We start from the raw sequence: 21023 nt of genomic DNA on the forward strand, positions 1-21023 counted from the left end.
GATTTGGAGTCCACCGGTTGCCGGAACAGGTTTTAGTGCTTATTTGATTTGCATTTTAACCACACTCTCCTCAGAAAGCCTCACCTGTTCAAGGTAGATTACAGCGAATGCCGAGAGCAGGTTGGAACGTAGGACCCTGGGGTCCAGCGGTCATTGAAAACAGCGTCAGGGTTGGATGCCTGCTTTTTTTTTTTTCATTCTGCTTTAACTTTGTGATTAAAGCCTGATGATGTTGACAGTCCACCCTGGAAAGCTGCAACTCTCAACAGTCAAAGAGAAACAACTAAAATTTCAACTTTTGTTTTCTTTTCTCTTTTTTTTTTAGATGGAAAGTTTTATTTTTAAATGTCTTTTTTTCTTCAATTTAGGTTTTGATAAAAGATGTCAAAGAACATTCGTCTTATTGGAGACTAGCGCTCTGATGTCTTTTTGTATTAATGAAACTAGAAGGGAAACTGCTGCAGTAAAAAAAATCAAAAGGTCTGAATCAAATGTTTCAGAGCAGATATATCAGTGAGCACACACGCTTATTGTATGGCTCTGCCTGTTTGTCAGACTGATAACCTCCAGATGTCAGCTTCAGGGCTCAGGGACTGCGGGCTTGAAGACTGCCCCAGCAACACGAAACATGCCTGGGAGCAGAGAGGTGCCAGCTGGCCCTGCATGCCTTTGGGTTTCAGGAGCCTCCGGCACATCAGAGGCACACTAACTGACTCCTTGTTATGTGTTCGAGCGCACAATCACACACACTGAGACGTGCAAACTCACAGACAACTCACCACGCACATATGTTCATGCATTATTTTTACACAATTGCCCATGTGCGCACATGCATTGCACATTGCATTAAGGCTGGGACACACAATTCTCCATATGTGCGCACAGGCATGACTGAACTCACTATTCAGACCAAAAAAGAAAAATCCCAAACCTAATGTGCACCTAGTTCCATGAAAGCCCACCGAGAGCGTGTTCCAGTTTTTCTTTGTAATTTCGGGTCTGTCAGGATGCCAGCAGCCTGTCATCTGCTATGCTGTTTGAAAATGACAGTCACATGCAGCCACTATACTGATATCATCCACAAGCAGGCTTACAATAAAGGATATCTCCCTTTGGTTGTTTGTCACTCTGCCTGACTGTATCTCTTATTCACTTCTTCATTCCTTCCAAGGAATGTTGAGGCCCGACCGATTGGAATTCTTCAACCTTGTTATCATCAGTAGGCAGATCGATAAAGAGTATCCATTCATTTATTGTGTTTTCTGCTGATAGCCGGGAAAGCAGATAAGGGTTTTATCATAGGAGCAGCAAACCAAACTGAACATAGCTGAGGATGAACTATGGCACATGTCATAACTGACCGTATACGCCTGTATAAATATTCTCAATCATCATCATTCCGTTTGGAGAGTCGGGCTTTTTTTCTGTTGTATGTTTGTCATGTTGATATGCCGGCTTATTTTCCCTTGTTTTTGTTTTTAACAGACATTTGCTAACACACTCAGCCACAGAAAAACTCTCAAATTCACAGACAGAGACTAATTCCACCTGCCTACCGTGGATGGGCCTGGCACACGCTGCCTCCACTGCGCCAGTTGGTACCTGTGAGTGTTTTGGATGAGTGAAGCTAGAATGAGAGCCATCTTATCTGGGAAACACATCTGGTCCCCTCGTTCTTCTTTCTGTCCCCTAACCATTCACCCCTGGTTGCCCCGCTTCCCCTACGTGGCGTTCCGGCTAAACCCTCAGCCCCTGCTGCCTCAGAGCCTGAGCTTGAGCTTACGGTCCAGTTCTCTGAGCTGTGAATGAGGGAACAGTTAAAACAAAAGATGAAAAATGTTCACTGTGTTTGTTCGGGTGTAGCTTACAGTCTGCCTCCCTCGCAGGGAAAGCAGATGTGCGCTGATAGGATGAACTGCCGGCCTGCGTTTGGCGTGGTAACTCGTCTGTTTGCTCATGCGCACACGTCCCTGTGCCACTGTGTTGTGTGTATTCCAGGTGGGACGAGCGGGAGGATTTCCACTGTGCTTCAGGTGACAGCGACACACTGCCAGTGAATGTGTGTGTGTACGCGGGGTGCAGAGACAACAATAGGATTATAGGTGGATTACAGAAATATAGCCATATTACACAGGAGGACACCATAGAGGATCCGGGGAAAAACACTGTCTTTTACACACCCTTCTAACCCTTATTTCACCAGGCAAGATGAGTAAGAACACAATCTTCTCTCTGCAGCCATAGCTGGGGGAGGTCAGTGCAGTGTGGTGGGGTGTCTTCGCCCATGCACTGCAATGTACAACTTGTCCCCACCACTGTGGTCTGTATGATGTTTGAAAGTGCATCAAAAATAAGAGAACACACACTCTCTGAGAAACAGAATACTAGTCCAGAGCATAGACATGATTTAGTCGCTAGCGACTGTTCTCAACAACACGAAAATAATGATTAAAAAAAAAACAAAGACAAAAGGGTGCTTTACTATTTGATTTGATGACAGAGTTGTGTCTGGGCAAAGTGTTGCATGGGAGGACAGGGATGGGAGGAAAGCATGTCTGTCTGCAAAAATCTGTGCTGGGATACAGACAAAGCACAGCAGCTCTATGGACAAAACCCAGCTATGCAGCCTGGGGGGAAATCTCACTTTCTGAGGCAGAAGCTGAGGACTTGGGCAGGCTCAGGTGTAGAGCAGGGCGATATGGCCAAAAATATTTATCACGATATATATTTGAAAATTTGCGATAACGATATAACCGACGATATAATTGATGCGAGACAAAATACAACTCCACAACATTACTAGCGCAAAAAGACAACCTTCCATTTATTTTCACTTAAACAAGAAGCTGGTTTTTATGTACATTAAAGCTTTATAAAAATGTAACAGTGCAAATGCAAATTCCTTGCTGAAAGTTTAACCAAAAGGCATTTCCAGTAGAAATGGGCTGACATATCCTGAGCATAACCATGTATAATATCCACTGAAGTTAAAAAGAGGTGCTTTGCAACATTAAACTGCAGTGTGCAGTACGCATTTTTCGGACCATAAGGTGCACGGGATTATAAGGCACATTAAGCGAAACAAAGCAGTCAGATAAATCAAACTTTATTAAACTCATTCTTCTTGCTTCCTCCACTTCTGTACCATTGATTCATTAATGTTGAATTCTCTGCAGCTGCTCTATTCCCATGTTGTTGCAGTATATTAATAACTAACCTCGTATTGTGGATGGATTATCTCAGTTGTTCTCCTGACTGAAGTTTGGTCCGTTTACAGCATCCTGCCATGCGATTGCATTTGTCTCTAACCATGAAGAACCTTCACATTAACTTTTATAAGTGGAAAAGTGTTAGTGTTCGTCCTCCAGCTTCACTGCTTATGTTATGCTAACATAGCTGTGTCGCTAGCGATCACGTAGCACATCATTATATACCAGCTAGCCCAACTTCAGTAACCCTACAAACGTCACTGCTGTTTAGTTTCCTGTCTTCATTTATGCTGGAAGTGACAGCAAAGCTGTACGTTTGAATTTTTTCAGAAATCTCTCAGTCAGAACATGCTATATCATGCTTAGGTAACTAGCGAAACTAGCGAGCTAACTTCCGCTAGCTTCCTGCTAACTTCTAACTCCGTTAAATGTAATAACTTTTGTTTTCATGGATGCCTGGAAGTTAAACTTTATAGTTACACCTGGTAAAGCAGCAATGCTGATCGTTTTATTAAAGATGAAAGAATTTAGACAGTTTTTAACTCTAAGTGATGCTGCAGTGTTGTTTGACCTGAAGATTATGGAGCTTAGGACCCAGATTACTCCCAGATTTAAGAGCATCTTAGTCCGACAAATACGACAATAACGACGGCCGCTTGCATGTTCTGCAAAAAAAAATGTGCTTTGTTGTGTATCTGACGGACAAACACCAAACCAGTTCCACATCACTGAAGTTGCACCATTTTTACAAACCAATTCTGGTTCATCTGTTTCACTCAACGACCGGCCATGTGCGTATGAAAACAAAGGCACTGCGCATGCGCGTTTTACTCCCATTCTATCGCGATATTTCATTTTCCTATCGTTGCCTAACATTATACCGGTATTATCGTGAACGGTATAATATGGCCCAGCCCTACTCAGGTGTCATGCCAAAGGCAGGAATTGTGATGCAGCCGCATTCATAGGGATGTTTATTTATATTTCCCAGTGCCTGCCTCCATCACTCTCCTAAAACCTGTTGTTACACTGACACCAGGTATTTTACTTTTAGCAGAGAAAACTTTTCATTTCACAGCACTTTGTAAAATCACCTTCAAGCCCGGCATGGCAAAAATAATATCAAATGAAAGATTACGCAAAATTATTCAGTGCAGGACATAGAATGGCATGATATATTATGATATGTGTGGCATTTTCTTTTCAGATTGGCATTGAGGAAATGCTGTCAAGAGTCTGGGACTCACCACCCAGGGTTATCAAGTTCCTTCGAAAACATCAGAGAGGCTCCTCTGCCAACGGGCTGAGGCGACAGAAGCGAGACTGGGTCATCCCGCCTATTAATGTGCCTGAAAACTCCAGAGGACCTTTCCCTCATATGCTTGTCAGAGTAAGTGACAGTCTGAGTAACTTCAGCAAACAATGTGTCTTCTCCTGATGTGAAATATGTTTGATGCACCACAAACTTTTGTATAGTTATCTTTGCAGCGAAAAGCTAAGATTGAAAGAAGAACCAGGTAGAAGCCATGTTTTCTTTCAAAGTACTTACCGAAGCAAAGAAAGAGAGAAGACTGGGGATTATTCTGTAGTATCTCTTACAATCACCATGAGGCTGAGAGATTCTACATTTTGAGATTTTCTATCGAGCACACCCAGCGGGTAAAAAAGCACAGCTCTTGTCTCTGATTTAAGTTATGATGCCAGGTGATTTGTCTGCTGTGCTTCTGGGGACCACAAAAAAATCAATTTTTTTTTTTTTAAAAAGGGGGAAAAATACCTTCTTTGGAAATAGGGTTGTTTAAAGGAGTAAGTTTTTAGGGCTATTGTAAGTCAAATATGCTTACATCTAAAGTGATCACTCTGGGAGAAAGTTAGAAGTGGTATGTTTTTCTCACATGGGGCAGGAGGCATAGGGAGGTCAGAGAGGTAACAGAAGAAAAAGTCAAGGGAGGAGAGCAAGACCTCTGCCTCGAGGTCAGAGTGGAATAAAACTGAAAACAGTGCTGATCTGGCTTTTTGTTGACTTGTGTGAAGACTAAGACGAGCGGCATTAAATGGAACGTGAGCTGGGGTTAGGCTGTCGTGAGACAGGTTAGTTTTACCCTGCTGAAGATGTGTTGTTGCTATAGCAGTCCTGTTCAGTACGACAGGAATTGCAAGTTTAAACATTTGATGTATGTGTTTGGCTGAGGAGCCAATGGTGCGAAGCTACCACCTGCAGGATTGTGACCGAAAGCCTCTAAGTCAGAATCCTGCCTAGATGCAGTGATATCCACAGCGCTGTGGAGCCGTTCATGACTGGGACGGCCAAATGATAATGTCCCCTCTTCAATATCACACTCACGTTTGTGGAGAACCTTGTGCTAAATAACTTGTGAACAACCTTGTAACAGAAGGTGACTTAACCCAGTATCTACCCAATGAAAGAAACATTAAATTGCAAAATATTTTGGTCGAGCTCTTTTTGAAATGAGCAAAAATATAACTTTCTTGCTTGGTTTCAGAAGAGCAGAGCTACAGAATACTTATTTTCTCTCAGTGAGATTTCTACATCTTCTGATGTAGCTTTTCCACTACTTTTTCACATCACAGTGCATCTCTTTGTGGGTTATAGATTCATGTTGTTATCTAGTGTACAAGGAGCCCAAACACTTTTTTAAGGATGGATTGTGGACGAAGATGCAGTCAGTTTTGTTTTGTTATTGGGACGGTGTTGTGCACATTTCAGTTCTTTAGCTGTGACATGGGGATAGATACAAAACATGCAAAAATTTTGCATGTAAAAAGCTGCGGATAAAACACTGAGAATGCAAACAGTAAAGCCAAGTGTCTCAAGAAAGCCAAGTGTCCATATTTAAACAATTTCATTTTTAAGACATTTTTACCTTTTATGATGCTGTGAGCTTTAACAGTGTTTTTATCAATTCAGCCTCCAGCCCGTTTTTGTCTGTGCGTGAGCTCAGGTCTCTATAAATTAGACTTTGTGAAATTTGTGCTAATAAAGCCTTATTTGAATATGTAGCAGAACTGACAAGTTTTTGTAAACCAGTTTCGGGGTTTTTGGCTGCTGCACTGATCCCCACTCTTTTACATACACGGACATCTGGATTTATTAAGGGTTTATATACAGCACCCAGAGAGCAAATATCCACCAAGGCAGCTCACACTCCAGGCAGTATTTACTTTTAAGGGAACAGTATTCTTTTATGTATTGATTTTGTTTTCTTTGTTCTTTTTAAGTGCACTTTGAGAAGTTAGTGTGCAGTAAAACCAAATGCAAAGTACAAGCTGCTGTTATTTGCCCTGTTTAAACCTGTTTTAAACATAATTATAAGGGCTTGAGGAACTATTTTGTTTAATATTACTATGTGGCTATAGTGCATTTTTAGCATTCATTTCATTTGTTTAGTAAAATGTGTTTAAATGTTTAGTTATAAATAACAAGAGAAAAAAGTTTTGATCACAAGTTTATTTTGTTTTCCAAGAAAACAACAAGAAATTATACGTATTCAGGAACGGGGTACATGTACATTGTGTACTCAAAAAGTATCCAGTGCCAACATGTTCTTGTCAGTCTAAAAACCTACGATTTAAAAAGATTCATATGGCATTATTATCACTTTGATCTTTCTCTCTTGAAGGAGAGGTCAGAGGTCAAATGTGACATGATATTTTAAATCTTCGTACTGTACTTTCTATTTGCTAAGCATACACACCACATTTGTAAGAATCATAGCTTCTGAGTTTTAAGGCTTTCTGTCAAATTTTGACCAATAAATCACTGAGTTGACCTTGAAGCCCCTGGTGGATGTAAGCCAAATTATAATGGATTGTTAACACGACCCCAATCTGCAGCCTTACAAAGTTTTTTCCCGTCAAAACTTTTCAAGTTGCCAAGCTTAACCCTTTAAAGCCGGTCAGAGCAGCACGCTCCATTTTGCGCAACTACTTTTAAATCCCGGTAGAACTGCAACCACGTAAGCTAGCGCAATAATTTTTTTTGCATATGAAACCGGAGGAGTTGTACTTACATCTTATGCCATCAGCTTGTCCTCGGTCACAGTTTCCTTCCACATAAAGCTTTGCAAAAACTGCATAAAAAGCACTTGCAGCAACAAAAACATAATATTCTAGAAACACGCTTTGCCGATCCGATCAGCTGTTCATAACACTTCCTACGTTGGAATAGACGTCAGAGCGAACTTTTGCATGTCCGCCATTACCTGCCCGAAACCGGAAGTGACGTCATTTTCGCGGAAATGTAGTTTTTTACCATCAGGGCCTCATGAGCCTATACTGGTGTTTTTAAAAGTTATCTTTGACTTTATGACTTTCTGTGTCATTTCTGGGACGCTTAGGACTCATATTGCACTGCTGGAAATAGTTTATTTTGATTCATATGCTGCTTTTTTGCAAATTTGCACTATAATATCGATACTATCGAATTTCCCAGAGGAACACACCCGAGGGATTAATAAAGTTCTATCTTATCTTATCTTATCTTAATATTTATTTTTGTTTTTCCTGCAGTATATAAAAATTGGTGTATTTCAAAAATAAAACTATGAAGACACTTAAAATAAATTTCCTGTGGTGGGAAACTATTTTGTGCAACTTTTTTGTATTTACAGTTTTGAGGGATAAACCTCTTAAATTTCTCTAACTAGAAATATATGTTAAAAAAACAAAAACGATTTTCAATTTTTTTGTAGTTTATTGCACTGTTTTGCAATTTATGTAATTACTATGCACTTAACGCATACATATTATTAAAATTTGGGCATTAACAGTTGTATTGATGTATAACAACTTGAAATGCTCCCAAAAATGGCACTACAGCATGTAAAAATATAATATCAGCTCTGGCGGACTTGGTTCTATGGTAGGTCTTAAAGGGTTAAAGACAGAATGACAAATGCTACCAAAAACATAACCGAAACCATAACCTCCTTGGCAGCTGTAATAAAAGTGTTATCAGAGCCAGAATACACAAATAAATTTAATTGTCACATGGAATGTTTTGATAATAATGAAAAGGAAGATGTGGGTTTTGATTATCAGGCCATCGACAAACAAGCGGGCTGTGAATACACTTGTGGAAGGCATGAGTAATGCTGCTTCACAGTAATTCAGGTTATTTAAGGTTATTACAGACTTTGATCAATGTGAGTTGTGAACAGAGAGGAGGGAGCAAACAATAACAACACGAGGAAGTACGTTTATGATCGTGAAGTATCAGCTCTTGCATATCTGTCCAATGTCTATTCTGTGATTCAAACTGGAGCTCTGTGAAGACTTTTACCAGTTTGTCACTTTTACTGTTAAAACTTTGAGGTCGCTTCAGGCCATTCTGGTTGAATGTTAGCTTGTGTGCTGAAGTACTTTATTCCAGTGCTGAATTCTGTCATACGTACACTACAGATACCTCTGTCTGTGCAAACAATGACAAAAACAAAGCGCAGTTTAACCAAATAGGATTGCCGAGGTTTTTCCACCACTACCCTAGACTACATAATCACATGTTGGCTGTCAAATTGATTTTTAACCCTCCAAACAGACCTTTGCTGCTGAATTTGTTATGAAGTCGAACATGAAAAGGAAACAGGGAAATGCATGGAAATGAAAAATGAAATGAAAAAGTAATTGATTTTAAAATTCAAAACTAAATTTTTACTTCTCTCACTCTGAGCACATTTTAGAAAAATAAGGCATGTATCGCCGGTCTAAAGTAATGATTCCAGTCACACATTTCTCTTTCAATAATACCAGTTTTAGTTTGAATTGTAAGCATTTTTTTCAGAGCACATTTGCTGTTAGAGCCCCGGGACTTGAAAGAATTCAATTTTACTCTGCAGCCCATCTACCACTCTGTCATTCTCTGAGTAAAATGTCACAATTCTCAAAATCAAAAGGAGAGAATTTGACTATACTGGTATGTAACCAGTCCCTAATACGACCAGTGCAAAACAAATAAGGAAAATCTAAAGCAAGACTCTCGTGGGGGTGTCACACTCTTGTGGCTGTGTGCTGGTTGTCTAATCTCTCCTCACTCACTGCCTCTTATCAGTCACCAACACAGAGATGCAGCTTTTACTACCATTTCTGACACACACAGACACACACTAACACACACACAAAGTCCCTTACGCCCATTTGTACAGTAAGGCTTACACTTCAGGATTACGGAAATCGCCTTTCACAGGCGTGTCAGCTAGCATGGAAGCCCTCAGCCTCACACACAAACACACAAAACAGGGCCGTGAAGTGTCACAGGAGGGCCCAAATTGTGCTGCCCTGCTGGAGAAATGGACCCTCTTTTATCCCCTTTTCTTGTTGGATTAAGGCTTTTCTGCATACTTGTGACCGCGTCAGTGCTGAGGTTGATCATGCTCTTACATACATTGCACCACAGTATAGATGTGCCTTATCCCTTGGCCGGAGCGGAAAGCAGTGCACCATAAGGGATGCGACTCTCTTGGTCTGTGCGCTTGTCTGTCCCCGGCTCTCTCTGCAACATATTTCTTCATTCTGACAGGCTGCCGAGGAAAGGAGCAGGGGGGGATTCCGTGCTTTATCTCGCTGGTCTCAGAAGTAGCCAAGAACAACCTTTAAAGCTCCCACACTTGATTTCAGGACACACTCGCTCTCTTTTAGCTTTGTCCTCTCGCGTTTCTACACTCAAGCTCTCACGTAAAGCTTCATCGAGCTTGGAAAGACCAATTAACCATTGGTTAATTTTACATTGTGGGTCACATACAACCCACTTTGATCTTAAGTGGGCCGGCCCAGTTAAACTCCCCTTTCGGTCAGTGTAAAGAAATTAATGTAACTAAAAGAAGTGCGATTTCAGCAGACTGTCTCAGATTTTGTACATGATAAAGTAATTATTCTGTAGTAAACGAAAGCAATCTGTCAGCATGACAGCTTAGATTTAACTGTAAAATATACATTTGTTAACTGTGTATTTAGCTATCAGTTACACTGGTTTAATATACATGCAAATGGCCACAGGGAGGCCTTAATCATTAGAAAAAGCTTCAAAATACAGTCAAAAGTTATGCCATTAGTCCAGCAGGCCAGATTGGAGTCTTTGCTGGGCCGATTTTGGGCCCCAGGCCTTATCTTTGACACCTCTGCACTAGGATATGTGGTTTGTGCCAGTTAATCATAATTTATAGTCCATCTGTATACACGTTTCTGTTCTGACAGAGGGAGGAGGGGGCTATTTACCAACTAGATGCACGTTTACGCGGCCCTCCAAGACCCTGACTGCTCTGTAGTTGAACGCAGATGATGTAAGCGTCTGCTGAATGTTAATTGGTTGACAATTGGGCCGGAATAGAGCAGGGAGCAACATTGGAGTTCACCAGGAATCGCAATCAAAAACTTCAAAAATAAAATATACAGCATGAAAAGCACAGACAGTGGCTACAGTGGACACGTTTCATTGTGTTTGCTACTCTGTTTCTCTTCAGCAGTTTCTATGTCACTGCATAACTTTACTCTTCTCTGCGACTTGCTGACAGACCAACAACAGCACAAGCAAGAAAGGCCAACAGACCAGTCTTACTTGTGCCACATACTTTTTATACTGCCTTGATCTGGCAACAAAGCTTTCTGCAGGCAGGCGGGCAGTCCTCGGACTGGAGCGGACAGTGAACGTGCTACCTCTGCAGGATCATAAATGCTGCCTTAGACGGCTTTAGATCCAGTCCCTGCTAGTTTAAATCTTAATAAATATTTAGAAAGAATTCCTCATAGCAGACGTACATCATGCTGGGACGTGCTACATTTACGTCCAAGCTAAACAGAAATTTATTCTTCAAAATCATCAAAATAAATTTACATAAATCCGCAGTTCCTTCTGTAAGTGCTGAGCAGCATTGTTTTTCGGGTGTCCATGCTACTGTAAACCACACCATGCAGGTGCTTGCTAAAAATTTGACAATGGAAACTCCTGCTGGTGGTCTGTCTCTGTGTGTTAGCCCTGCGACACACTGGCGATCTGTCCAGTGTACCCCGCCTCTCGCCCTATGGTAGCTGGGGCAGGCTCCAGCCCCCCCCCCACGACCCTGATAAGGATAAATGGAAGAGCATGGATGGATGGATGGATTTAGTCTTATTTCGTTAATCATTCATACATACACTCATTAGTTATTCATGTTGTGTTTCATATCATTCTCTCATTGCCAACACCATCACACTGTTAAAGGTTTGATTGCAATATCCTGGTTCAGTTGCTCAGAGCCAATTTTTCTTCATTGAAACAAATGGAAATGGCTCTCTCTGTTTCTCTGTCTCCCTCGCTCGCTCGCAGACACCAGTGGCGTAGAGGAGCTCCGTTCTACTGCAGGCCATATTTACCTTGACGTGTGCGTTTCAGTCATGAAGAACTTCAAGTGGTGCAGCTTTGATGGCATTGATTTACCATTGTGTTCAAATGGAATATGCTTCAAAGCTTTCGCTGTCAAATTATTTGACATGACAGATGTAAGTGCAGTGGAAATGAAGAGGTTGAAAAACAGCTTGAGTTAAATGGATACCAAGGTAGATAGCAAGAATTACTCCCTTTTTTTTGGAGGAACTGAATAGCGGGGAGGACGGTAGATGGAAAAGGGAGAATGGGGGACAAGCTGAGATTGAAACAAAAAAGAAGAAAAGAAAAAAATGGAAAGTCTTTCGAGAGTGCTGTAAATCTGCGGGGTGAGAGAGGCCAACATTAGTTTCAGGCCATTTGTGGCATTCTCATCTCAACCGTCTCCTGCAGCACCTACACTGGGGCCAATGAGGCAAAACTGATGGAAAGCAGTCTGAATATAGGAGAGAAAAAATTCCCCTTTTCATTTAACCAGGCTGCAAATATTGGCTTCTTCCCTGACCCACGGTTAGGACAATGAGTTGGAAATAATTGGGCCGAGTGTGGACAGTTATTTTTAAATGTGATTGCACAAGCCAAGAGAAAACATGACAGAAAAATGTCTGTATTTGCTGTTTCTGTTATGGCGCATTATTCTATACCATTTATTATTGCACTAAATTTCACTGCAATGATGCGTTTATTACATCTTCTTATCGTACGGCAACATTTGAAAGTAAAATTAAGATCTTGTCTAAACCAGCTTCTCAGTAAGATTTAGTATGTTTTTTAATAACTCACTCATATATTCTAATATAATATATATTGTAATATACCATAGTATCATAAGTGTCACAGACTGAATAACTGCAGTAGGAAGTAAACAAATGTTATGTGTGCCAACCACTTCAACATCCGAGTGACCTTTACTTTTAAAACCAAAGGAATGTCTGCTTTTTAATGGTATTTTTGTAACTAAAATCTGCGTGTGTTTATGTGTTTATATTTTATGTGCAGGGGAGAGAGTTAGCTCATTTGTAATGACACTGTAATGTCTGTACAGTTGTTTGCTCAGTACCCAAAATGAAAACACGGTGGTGTATTTACAACCTCGCATTGCTCAGTGTATTTCATTACAGCTCATAATGAGTTTGTAATATGATTTTTGGATGCGCTTGTGTTGTCTGCAGTTTTATTGCATCTTTTGTGCATTGAAATACATTGTGTCTACTTTGTGTGTCTACACACCTTGTGTATTCACCATTCTGTGTGTCAGTATCCCTGTATCCAGCTTTTGGCTGTTTGCGTTAGCGGGACAAAAGGCACCTCTGTATATTAAATTATTCAAAAGCTGGTTTATCTAAATTTAACACTTGGCAGAAATCCTCACCTCCCCAAAAAGTTTGCACACTGATTACTTATTCCCTGCAGCCCACTTTCTAGATGGAAATCACTTGTACTTACATCCATTCACTTCTGCTGCTGCCGGTGCTGATGGTGGGAGCTTTCAAGGATACTGTAGGAAACCAACTTTAAGGCAAACTTTTCAAATTACCTACTTTAGCACTTCAAACTAGGGCTGCTCGATTATGGCAAAAATGATAATCACGATTATTTTCACTGAAATTGAGATCTCGATTATTTGACGATATTTATTTAACCCTTTAAGACCTACCATAGAACCAAGTCCGCCAGAGCTTATATTATATTTTTACATGTTGTAGTGCCATTTGTGGGAGCATTTCAAGTTGCTATACAACTATTATAGCCCATATTTTAATAATATGTATGCATTAAGTCCATAGTAACTACATTAATTGCAAAAAAGTGCAATAAACTACAAAAAAAAATTGAAAATCATTTTTGGTTTTTTTGCATATATTTCTACTTGGAGAAATTTAAGAGGCTTATCCTTCAAAACTTTAAATACAAAAAAGTTGCAAAAAATAGTTTACAACAGGAAATTTATTTTGAGTGTCTTCATAGTTTTATTTTGGAGATACATCAATTTTTATATACTGCAGGAAAAACGAAAAAACAATCCTATGATGCAAATTTGCAAAGAAAACAGCATCAAAATAAACTATTTCCAGCAGTGCAATTCGAGTTCTAAGCATCCCAGAAACTATTCAGAAAAGTCAAACATGACCAGTATAGGCTTTTAAGGCCTACAAGTAAACTAAAACTACAATTTCCGCGAAAATGACGTCACTTCCGGTTTCGGGCAGGAAATGGCGGACATGTGACAGTTCGCGCTGACGTCTGTTTAACTGTGGGAAGTGTTACGAACAGCTGATCGGATCGGCAAAGCGTGTTTCTGGAATATTATGTTTTTGTTCCTGCAAGGCTTTTTAAGCAGTTTTTGCAAAGCTTTATGTGGAAGGAAACCGTGACCGAGGACAAGCTGATGGCATCAGATGTAAGTACAACTCCTCCGGTTTCATATGCAAAACAAATTATTGCGCTAGCTTACACGGTCCAGGTTCTACAGGGATTTAAAAATAGTTATGCAAAACGGAGCGTGCTGCTCTGACCGGATCTAAAGGGTTAACAATGACTTTAAAAAATAATATAAAATAGTGTGCAACACCACTGAAGTTTTTTTTACCTCTCTTTTCAACCAACGGCAGTCACTCTCCTCTCCAAATAACTTCTGCTTAGCTTTCCGAGCTTCCCTCGGGTCCTCTTAATCAGCGGTCTCCAACCTTTTTTGCGCCAGGGACGGTTTATGCCCGACAATATTTTCACGGACCGGCCTTTAAGGTGTCGCGGATAAATGAGGGAGGGGCTAATAATCGGCTCAGTCATTTTTAATGATCGTTGAAAGCCCAGATCGTAATCGTGATTAAAATTCGATTAATTGAGCAGCCCTACTTCAAACACATCAGGATTTACAAAAGTATTGTATATTCAACAACAGCCATGGTGAAAAAAAGTGCACCCTCTTTTAATTTTAAGGTTTTGTGTATAATGACAAAAATAATAATAATGATCTGATTCTCATCCGGTTTTAAAGTTTACACCGTGTAGCTTGTAGAGCCACTTTAAGTAGCAAAACCCTAAAATATGAAAAAAAAAAATCATTTTCAGAATGACATATCAGTCTCACATTGGTGCTTCTGTGCTTTGAGTTTGCAGGCATTTGTTTATTCAGAGCTCTCTCGTGATCCTGATCGCAGCATCAAGCTGAGGTCGAGATTTTTCAGTGGGCTGTTGCAACACCTTGATTCTCTTCTGCATTTACTGCAAATGTGCTGGTGTGCTTGGGATCACTTTCCTGTTGCATAACCACAGCTTTAGCTGTTGTACAGATGATCTTGCATTTGATTCTAGAGTAGTTTGGTATACAGAGGAGTTCTTGGTGGACTCAAATCATCACCCCTCCACCTGGTATGATATGCTGAGATGCTGTGGTTATTTTTACAGTTTTTCTGAATTTGCTGGGACATCCACTCCTGGGAAGATTGGCAGCTGTTTTGAACGTTTTCCATTTGTGAATAATCTTTCTCAGTGTGGAATGATGGACTTGGAAATGGCCCTATAAGCCTCCCCAGATTGATGAGCAGCAGCAATCCGGTTGTTCAGTCTGACGTCACTAGCCGTGTCTGGGTCTAAACTCCGCTGCAGGTCCATATATCAAACGATCACTATGGGATTACTGAGAGTTGAAAAACTGTCTAAAGTCTTTCATCTTTAATAAAATGATCAGCGTTCTGCTCTACCAGGTGTAACAATTGAGTTTAACATCCAGGCATCCATGAAAACGGAATTTATGACATTTAACGGAGTTAGAAGTTAGCAGGGAGTTAGCTCGCTAGCTTCTATCTAAATACAATATAGCATGTCCTGACTGTGGGGTTTTGGAAACAAATTAAAACGTACAGCTCTGCTATCACTTCCAGCATAAATGAAGACAGAAAACTAAACAGCAGTGACGTTTGTAGGGTTACTGAAGTTGGGCTAGCTGGTATATAATGATGTGCTACGTGACCGCTAGCGACACAGCTATGTTAGCATAATATAAACAAGCTAACTTTTTTTCCACTCGATAAAAGTTAATGTGAGTGTTCTCGGTGGTCAGGAACAAATGTAATCGCATGGCAGGATGCTGTAAAAGGACCAAACTTCAGCCAGGAGAACAACTGAGATAATCCATCCACAATACGAGGTTAGTCATTCATATACTGCTGCATGGGCTGGGCTGTAGTTACATCGTAAGGTTTTAAAAACTGAGCTTAAATAAATGATTAGCGGTAATAAAAGCCGAGGGAGGTCAACAGTGATCACTGACTGTTTTAGGAGCTTTTTGAGATCAAATAGAAGAAAATACATAACATTAAACATGTTAACAACACAAAAGCCATATTAAACGCAGACTACTTTAGACCCGGAAGTAGGATTCGTCGCGTCATCACTGAACAACCGGATTGTCTCTCAAGATCACTGCTAAAGTCTTACCTCCTTGGCATTGTGTTAACATACACATGAACACTTCAGACCAGCAAACTGAGAAAACATCTGCTTTTATAGACAGTTAATGAGCCAAATAATAAAGTGCATTGGTTTGGCAGCTATTTCCCTATTAATTCCTCAGGAAGTGGTAACGGGGTACTTACGTTTTTCTTACCTCACATCTGCATTTTGTCTTCATTTTGTTCAAAAACACGAAGTGTTGTTTTTCATCTGAGGTGTTTTCGACTCAGTTTTCAAGAATCAGACGTTCTGGTGACTGTACATAAAATCAGCTGGTTTCGGCTGATTGGCGAGAAGTCACATCTCATATGAACTTCAGTTCTTGAATACACTATGGCTGTAATTTATATCTATGTCTTTATTTACACTGTTAGCGCCTCTTATGAGGACAGTGCTAACAAGAGTTGTCAGCTGACTCCAGGTTACACTAATGAGGTGAAAAGAAATTAATATCCGGAGAGATTTCTACTCGTCTCAGACATGGAGCATTTTTGAGTTTTACTCTGAGATTGCATAAATGTAGAGCCTAATTGGATTAAGCTCTTTAAGTGCTGCAGTGGTTCGATTTTGCAGTTTCCTACAGAGTGCTTCCTGAGTCCCAGTCATCACATTATCTGTCCAAATTATTACCCCACCGCAGTCGGCTGTGTAACATTTTTATATAATGTAATTAGAATTGAATGGAACAACAAACATCACGCATTATCCTGTAAGTGTAAAGGTGAGGTCAAAGATTTGAAATGTCTCCACTATTGTTTTCTCGAGCCTGTCTATTGGTGATAAAAACTCGCTTCAGTTTTTAGCTTCAAGGGGCAGAGTTTGTTGACATGTCTCTTTGGTTTAAATCAGGACATCGCTCACTCGCTTTTCCCCTGACACAATTCCTCAGATTGCGTCCCAGAATCCCAGAGTTTCATCCATAATGATAACACGCAGTTTCCAGAAATAAAGTTCCCTTAAATGTAGTTCTGCATACTTTACCTTTTCCTAATGGGGAAGTGCTGTCTAACCCAGCTTCTCCAAAAGATCTGCCAAAACAGCTCGCTTGTTTCCATCTTCTTAGAGTACAGGTCCTCCCTTTGGAGCTGTCCTGAAAGTATGATGCACTTTTCAGCTCTGGCAGATGATTAAATTTTAGAGGCCTTAGACTGTTTGCGCCATTTGATCCTGTTCCTTCTTGGCCTCATTACTGCTTTCTGCTCTTGCAACAACTCTTTCATGAGTGTTCAGCTCATAATGTAACTTTTAAAAGTTTAGGACTAGAAATCTTTGTCATGAAATGATGCATGCTACGGAAGAATGTTGCAGCTTTGCTTTCTTCTCGGTACTTTCTCATGGAAAATCATTGTCTGTGATTTAGAAGTGGCCACATATAAATAGATAAATATCCCATAAAAGAAACTGTAATGCTTATTTAATCAATATTTATACGGGCAGTGGAATACATTGCTTCTGTAATTGGGTTAACCCACTGAGAATTACCACCCAAAGCCTCAGTTCCACTCAGCTCTGCAGAGCATTTTAGCATCCTGTTTTATAGCCTGCATCTTTAATGTTTACATTTTCTCTCACCAGTCTCATAAACCTTGTTTCAAGCTAGAACCAGACACCAGAACACCAGGCAGTCAGCATTACCTGCTGGCTAGATTTGCCCGCTAAAGAGGCAGATGAGAGGAAACATCACAGCTTCATTCTTTTTTCTTTGGGTGCACACTATCACCACTGAATAGTATTTGAAATAGCCGTAGATTTTTGGTGCGAGGACAGTTCAGTCTGCCTTTGTGAGATTCAGGAAACGCAATCTCCGACATGATAAGTGCAGAGAATTTGTGTACAAAGGAAAATTGTGCACAGGGGGCTTTTCTTTGTCGCTCTGTGTCTGAAGATGCGTGTCTGTCCCTCTGCATTGTCCGTGCGTTTGAGTGAAAGTATGTGTCTGTCATTCTCAGCATCCCCAGTCGGACAATTAGAAGGTGACAGTCCCATTAGAGCTGGCCCGCTAGTACAAAGGCTGAGTGCTGTTGTGAGTGACACAGAGCTCAGCCTCTCACTAAATAACTGTCAGTCTGCCCTCGTCCACTCTGACCCCTCTGGCAGCCTCCCTCTGAGCCACTTGAACTCCCCTCTGGGCGCTCATTGGCAGCCTTGGCAGCTCCCTGAGCCAAGCGTGGCCCTCCTTTCAAGGCAGGCCTCTAACTGATTGGTTGGACGCTGCTAGCCTTAGGCGTGCCAGAACGGCTTTCAACTGGCCTCAGGGTGCTGCTGATTGGCTAGGCTGTCACGGACGCAGGTCTCCTGTGGGAGCATGTGGCAGCAGCTTGGGTTTATGGGATGCAATTTGACAGAGGAGGTAGATGGAGGGGAAAAGTGCAAGAGCAGCAAAAAGCTCCCTGCTCCTCCCTCCCTCCATCTGTAGCTCTGTCTGCTAAAGTACATCTCTTTGCTGTTTGTTCTGCTCCTTCCCTTTAGTCAGCCTTCCAGCAGCCAGTCATGTCTTCACTTATAATTATCTTTGTGGCAAATTTCTCTTTGCTTGGAAGACCTATAATACGCTTTACCTATCATCCTTATTTTGAAAAGCCTAGCGTAGTGTAGGAGACTATTACTTTTTAACGAGTTAAATCTCTCTGGGGGTCTGCGGTCTGCTTGGGGTGGGGTAGGACAAGTACGTCAACCTCTCCGCCTGTTTCATTCCTATTGCAGAATTTCTTTCTTTTTTTTTTTTTTTTTTTTTTTTTTTCTTTTTTTTTTTTTTTTTTAAATGACATCAGAAACAGCAGTATGCGACATTACGTGATGGCAGAGCTTCAGTTCATCCTTTGTCTTTTTTTTTTTTTTTTTTTTTTTAATAAATAGGACAGGGGGAATGAATGAGAGAAAGAGGGGGAGAGAAAGAAAGAAAACCAAAGGGGAGAAGAGACGGTGAGAAGGGGGGGGAAGAGAGAGAGAAAAAAAAAAGAACTCCTGGGTCACCTGTATGGAGAAAAAAAAACAAACAAACAAAAAAACAAACAGAGGAGACAGCAAACAACAAAGAGTAACATAATAATAGAGAAAACAAAGCACCATCACAATAAACTAGCTAGTCATAGATATCAATATTTACTAAATAATAAACGATATTGTGCAGCACGCAAGATAGACAGCGCACAGTGTGCTTTGAGGCAGCAGCCAAGAAAGCTTTAGTCCGCGTCTGTGAATACCCATGTGTGCATACCTGTGTGGATCAGCATGCTTGCATTCCAAAGGTTTCTCCATGTAATGATCTGCTAGGGAGTGTGGGGGGGCCACAGCCCCGTCCTCCAGGGTGTGAAGCGGGTATGGAGGAGATCAAAACTCCAGACATCCAGAGGCCCCCAGAACACAAGAGACCATGGAAGACCAACAGAGGGGCAGCCGCGCCACTGTTCCAGTAAGAGCTGAGGAGAGTCCCAGATGAGGGCTCGCCCAGCAGCCGCGGAGCAGAAGTCAGGGGGAGTTGCAGTGACGCGCCCGTGACCTCCGCTGGCCCCCAGCTGTGCCTGAGTGACCGAGCCCCAGGCCGAGAGGCCGGGGGCACCCCACCTCCAAAGGGGCCCGAGCGAGCCCCAGGCCCCAGGCAGAATTTCTTTCTAAGGGAGACAGAATAGTTGTATTTGCTCTGTTCTTCTCCCACGCTGCGAATCAGGGAATTAATGCCATTGTTAATGCAGAGAGACCACTGGTACATTTCAACAGGATTCTCGCCTCTTGCAGAGCTCATCTAAATTGCCTGGCTAATGCTGTAATTGGGTTTGTGAGTCACTTCTTAACTTCCATTAATATTTGTTCTCCCTCTAATTGCCCCTTTTTCCTATCCTACATTTCATTCCTCGGTCTGGCTAATGGTCTGAGGTGGAGGCAGTGATGTGCGTGCGAGTGTGTGCGCTTGACAGAACATCTAATCTATTTTTGAGCAGGTATATGATGTTAAAGCTGTGGGACTTCTTTCTCTTCACTGGTTAATGATGAATGGCATGCAGGATGGTTATGGAGGATATTGGAGTTTAAGAGGAAGATGTCAGAAAAGTTCACACTCCAAATTTGTGGAACCACCCCCAGATTCATGATCCAAGTATACTAAGGATGAGAAATATCTGTCTTCCAAAGACTTCCCATCTTAAGGAAAAGGAAAAAAAAAACACTGTTTGAAGGTTGTTTATTGGATATGCTGCTGGCATTCTGAATGCTTTCTGCTTTTCATTAAAAGACATGTTCCTTGACGATGCCTCTGCCTTCTCAGAGATTTTCTCCTAAGCTTTCCCCCGCTCTTATCACACTCACCTCTAACTGGATTGTCTTTTCCTCTTATATATCACATTAAAGAAAAAGTTCCTCTGGAGGGAAAAAACATCACCCCCGAAAGGCTTTAGCCTTGTTTTCTTAAATTGTCAAGAAAGGAAAAAAAAAACCTGACTCTATTATCTTTAAATCCAAATCTCGCTCACAGAAGTGTTACCTCAGGAAACCTTAAGAATTCAAAGGACTCAATTCAATTGACTGTATTAGAAAGTGAAAAAAGACCAGTGCTAGTACCGGAGCAGACGACCCTTTCTCAGATGGCAACCCGGCTCGTTTGTATTGATGGGACTCTCACTGCTTCCTTTCCACTGGGAGCAATGGGAGAATGGGGCACATGGGGCTGAGAGACAGACAAACTAATACGCAGCACAAATACAGACTGCACATCAAACGAAAGGAAGGATGTGTAAGGCAAAAAAGAGACCATATTCCAAAGCTGTAGGAGCTCAGTTCATTTTGTATTCAGTTTCCGATCCATAATGGACTACCCTGCCTTTGTGCTGTTCTTTATGAGTATAAGGGATAACTGTGTGCGACGGTGGCTGTCAGTGGCTCTCGCTTGAGAGATATTAAACCTGAGCTCTCTGCAGCTTTCCACTCACAGGGCGCCTATGTGACTATTTTTAAAATCATCTGCACCATTCCCTTCTCATGACGCCACTTAA

At 41.2% G+C, this 21023-nt stretch overlaps 1 protein-coding gene across 4 annotated transcripts in view; it reads left to right on the top strand.

Annotated features, from left to right (window-relative positions):
• Positions 1–21023, top strand: part of cdh4 (cadherin 4, type 1, R-cadherin (retinal)) — a 228921-nt gene that overhangs the window by 151548 nt on the left and 56350 nt on the right. For 3 of the 4 annotated variants that reach the window (XM_080892245.1, XM_080892246.1, XM_080892247.1), the window contains one exon: positions 4417–4599. In XM_080892245.1, the coding sequence (XP_080748371.1) occupies positions 4417–4599 (183 nt within the window). Of the gene's footprint in view, positions 1–4416; positions 4600–13827; positions 13985–21023 lie in introns of those variants that run through there. The other variant, XM_080892248.1, reaches the window with a different exon arrangement.

The sequence above is a fragment of the Rhamphochromis sp. 'chilingali' genome (genome assembly GCF_963969265.1).
Source record: "Rhamphochromis sp. 'chilingali' genome assembly, chromosome: 9".
NCBI classification, from domain to species: Eukaryota; Metazoa; Chordata; class Actinopteri; order Cichliformes; family Cichlidae; genus Rhamphochromis; species Rhamphochromis sp. 'chilingali'.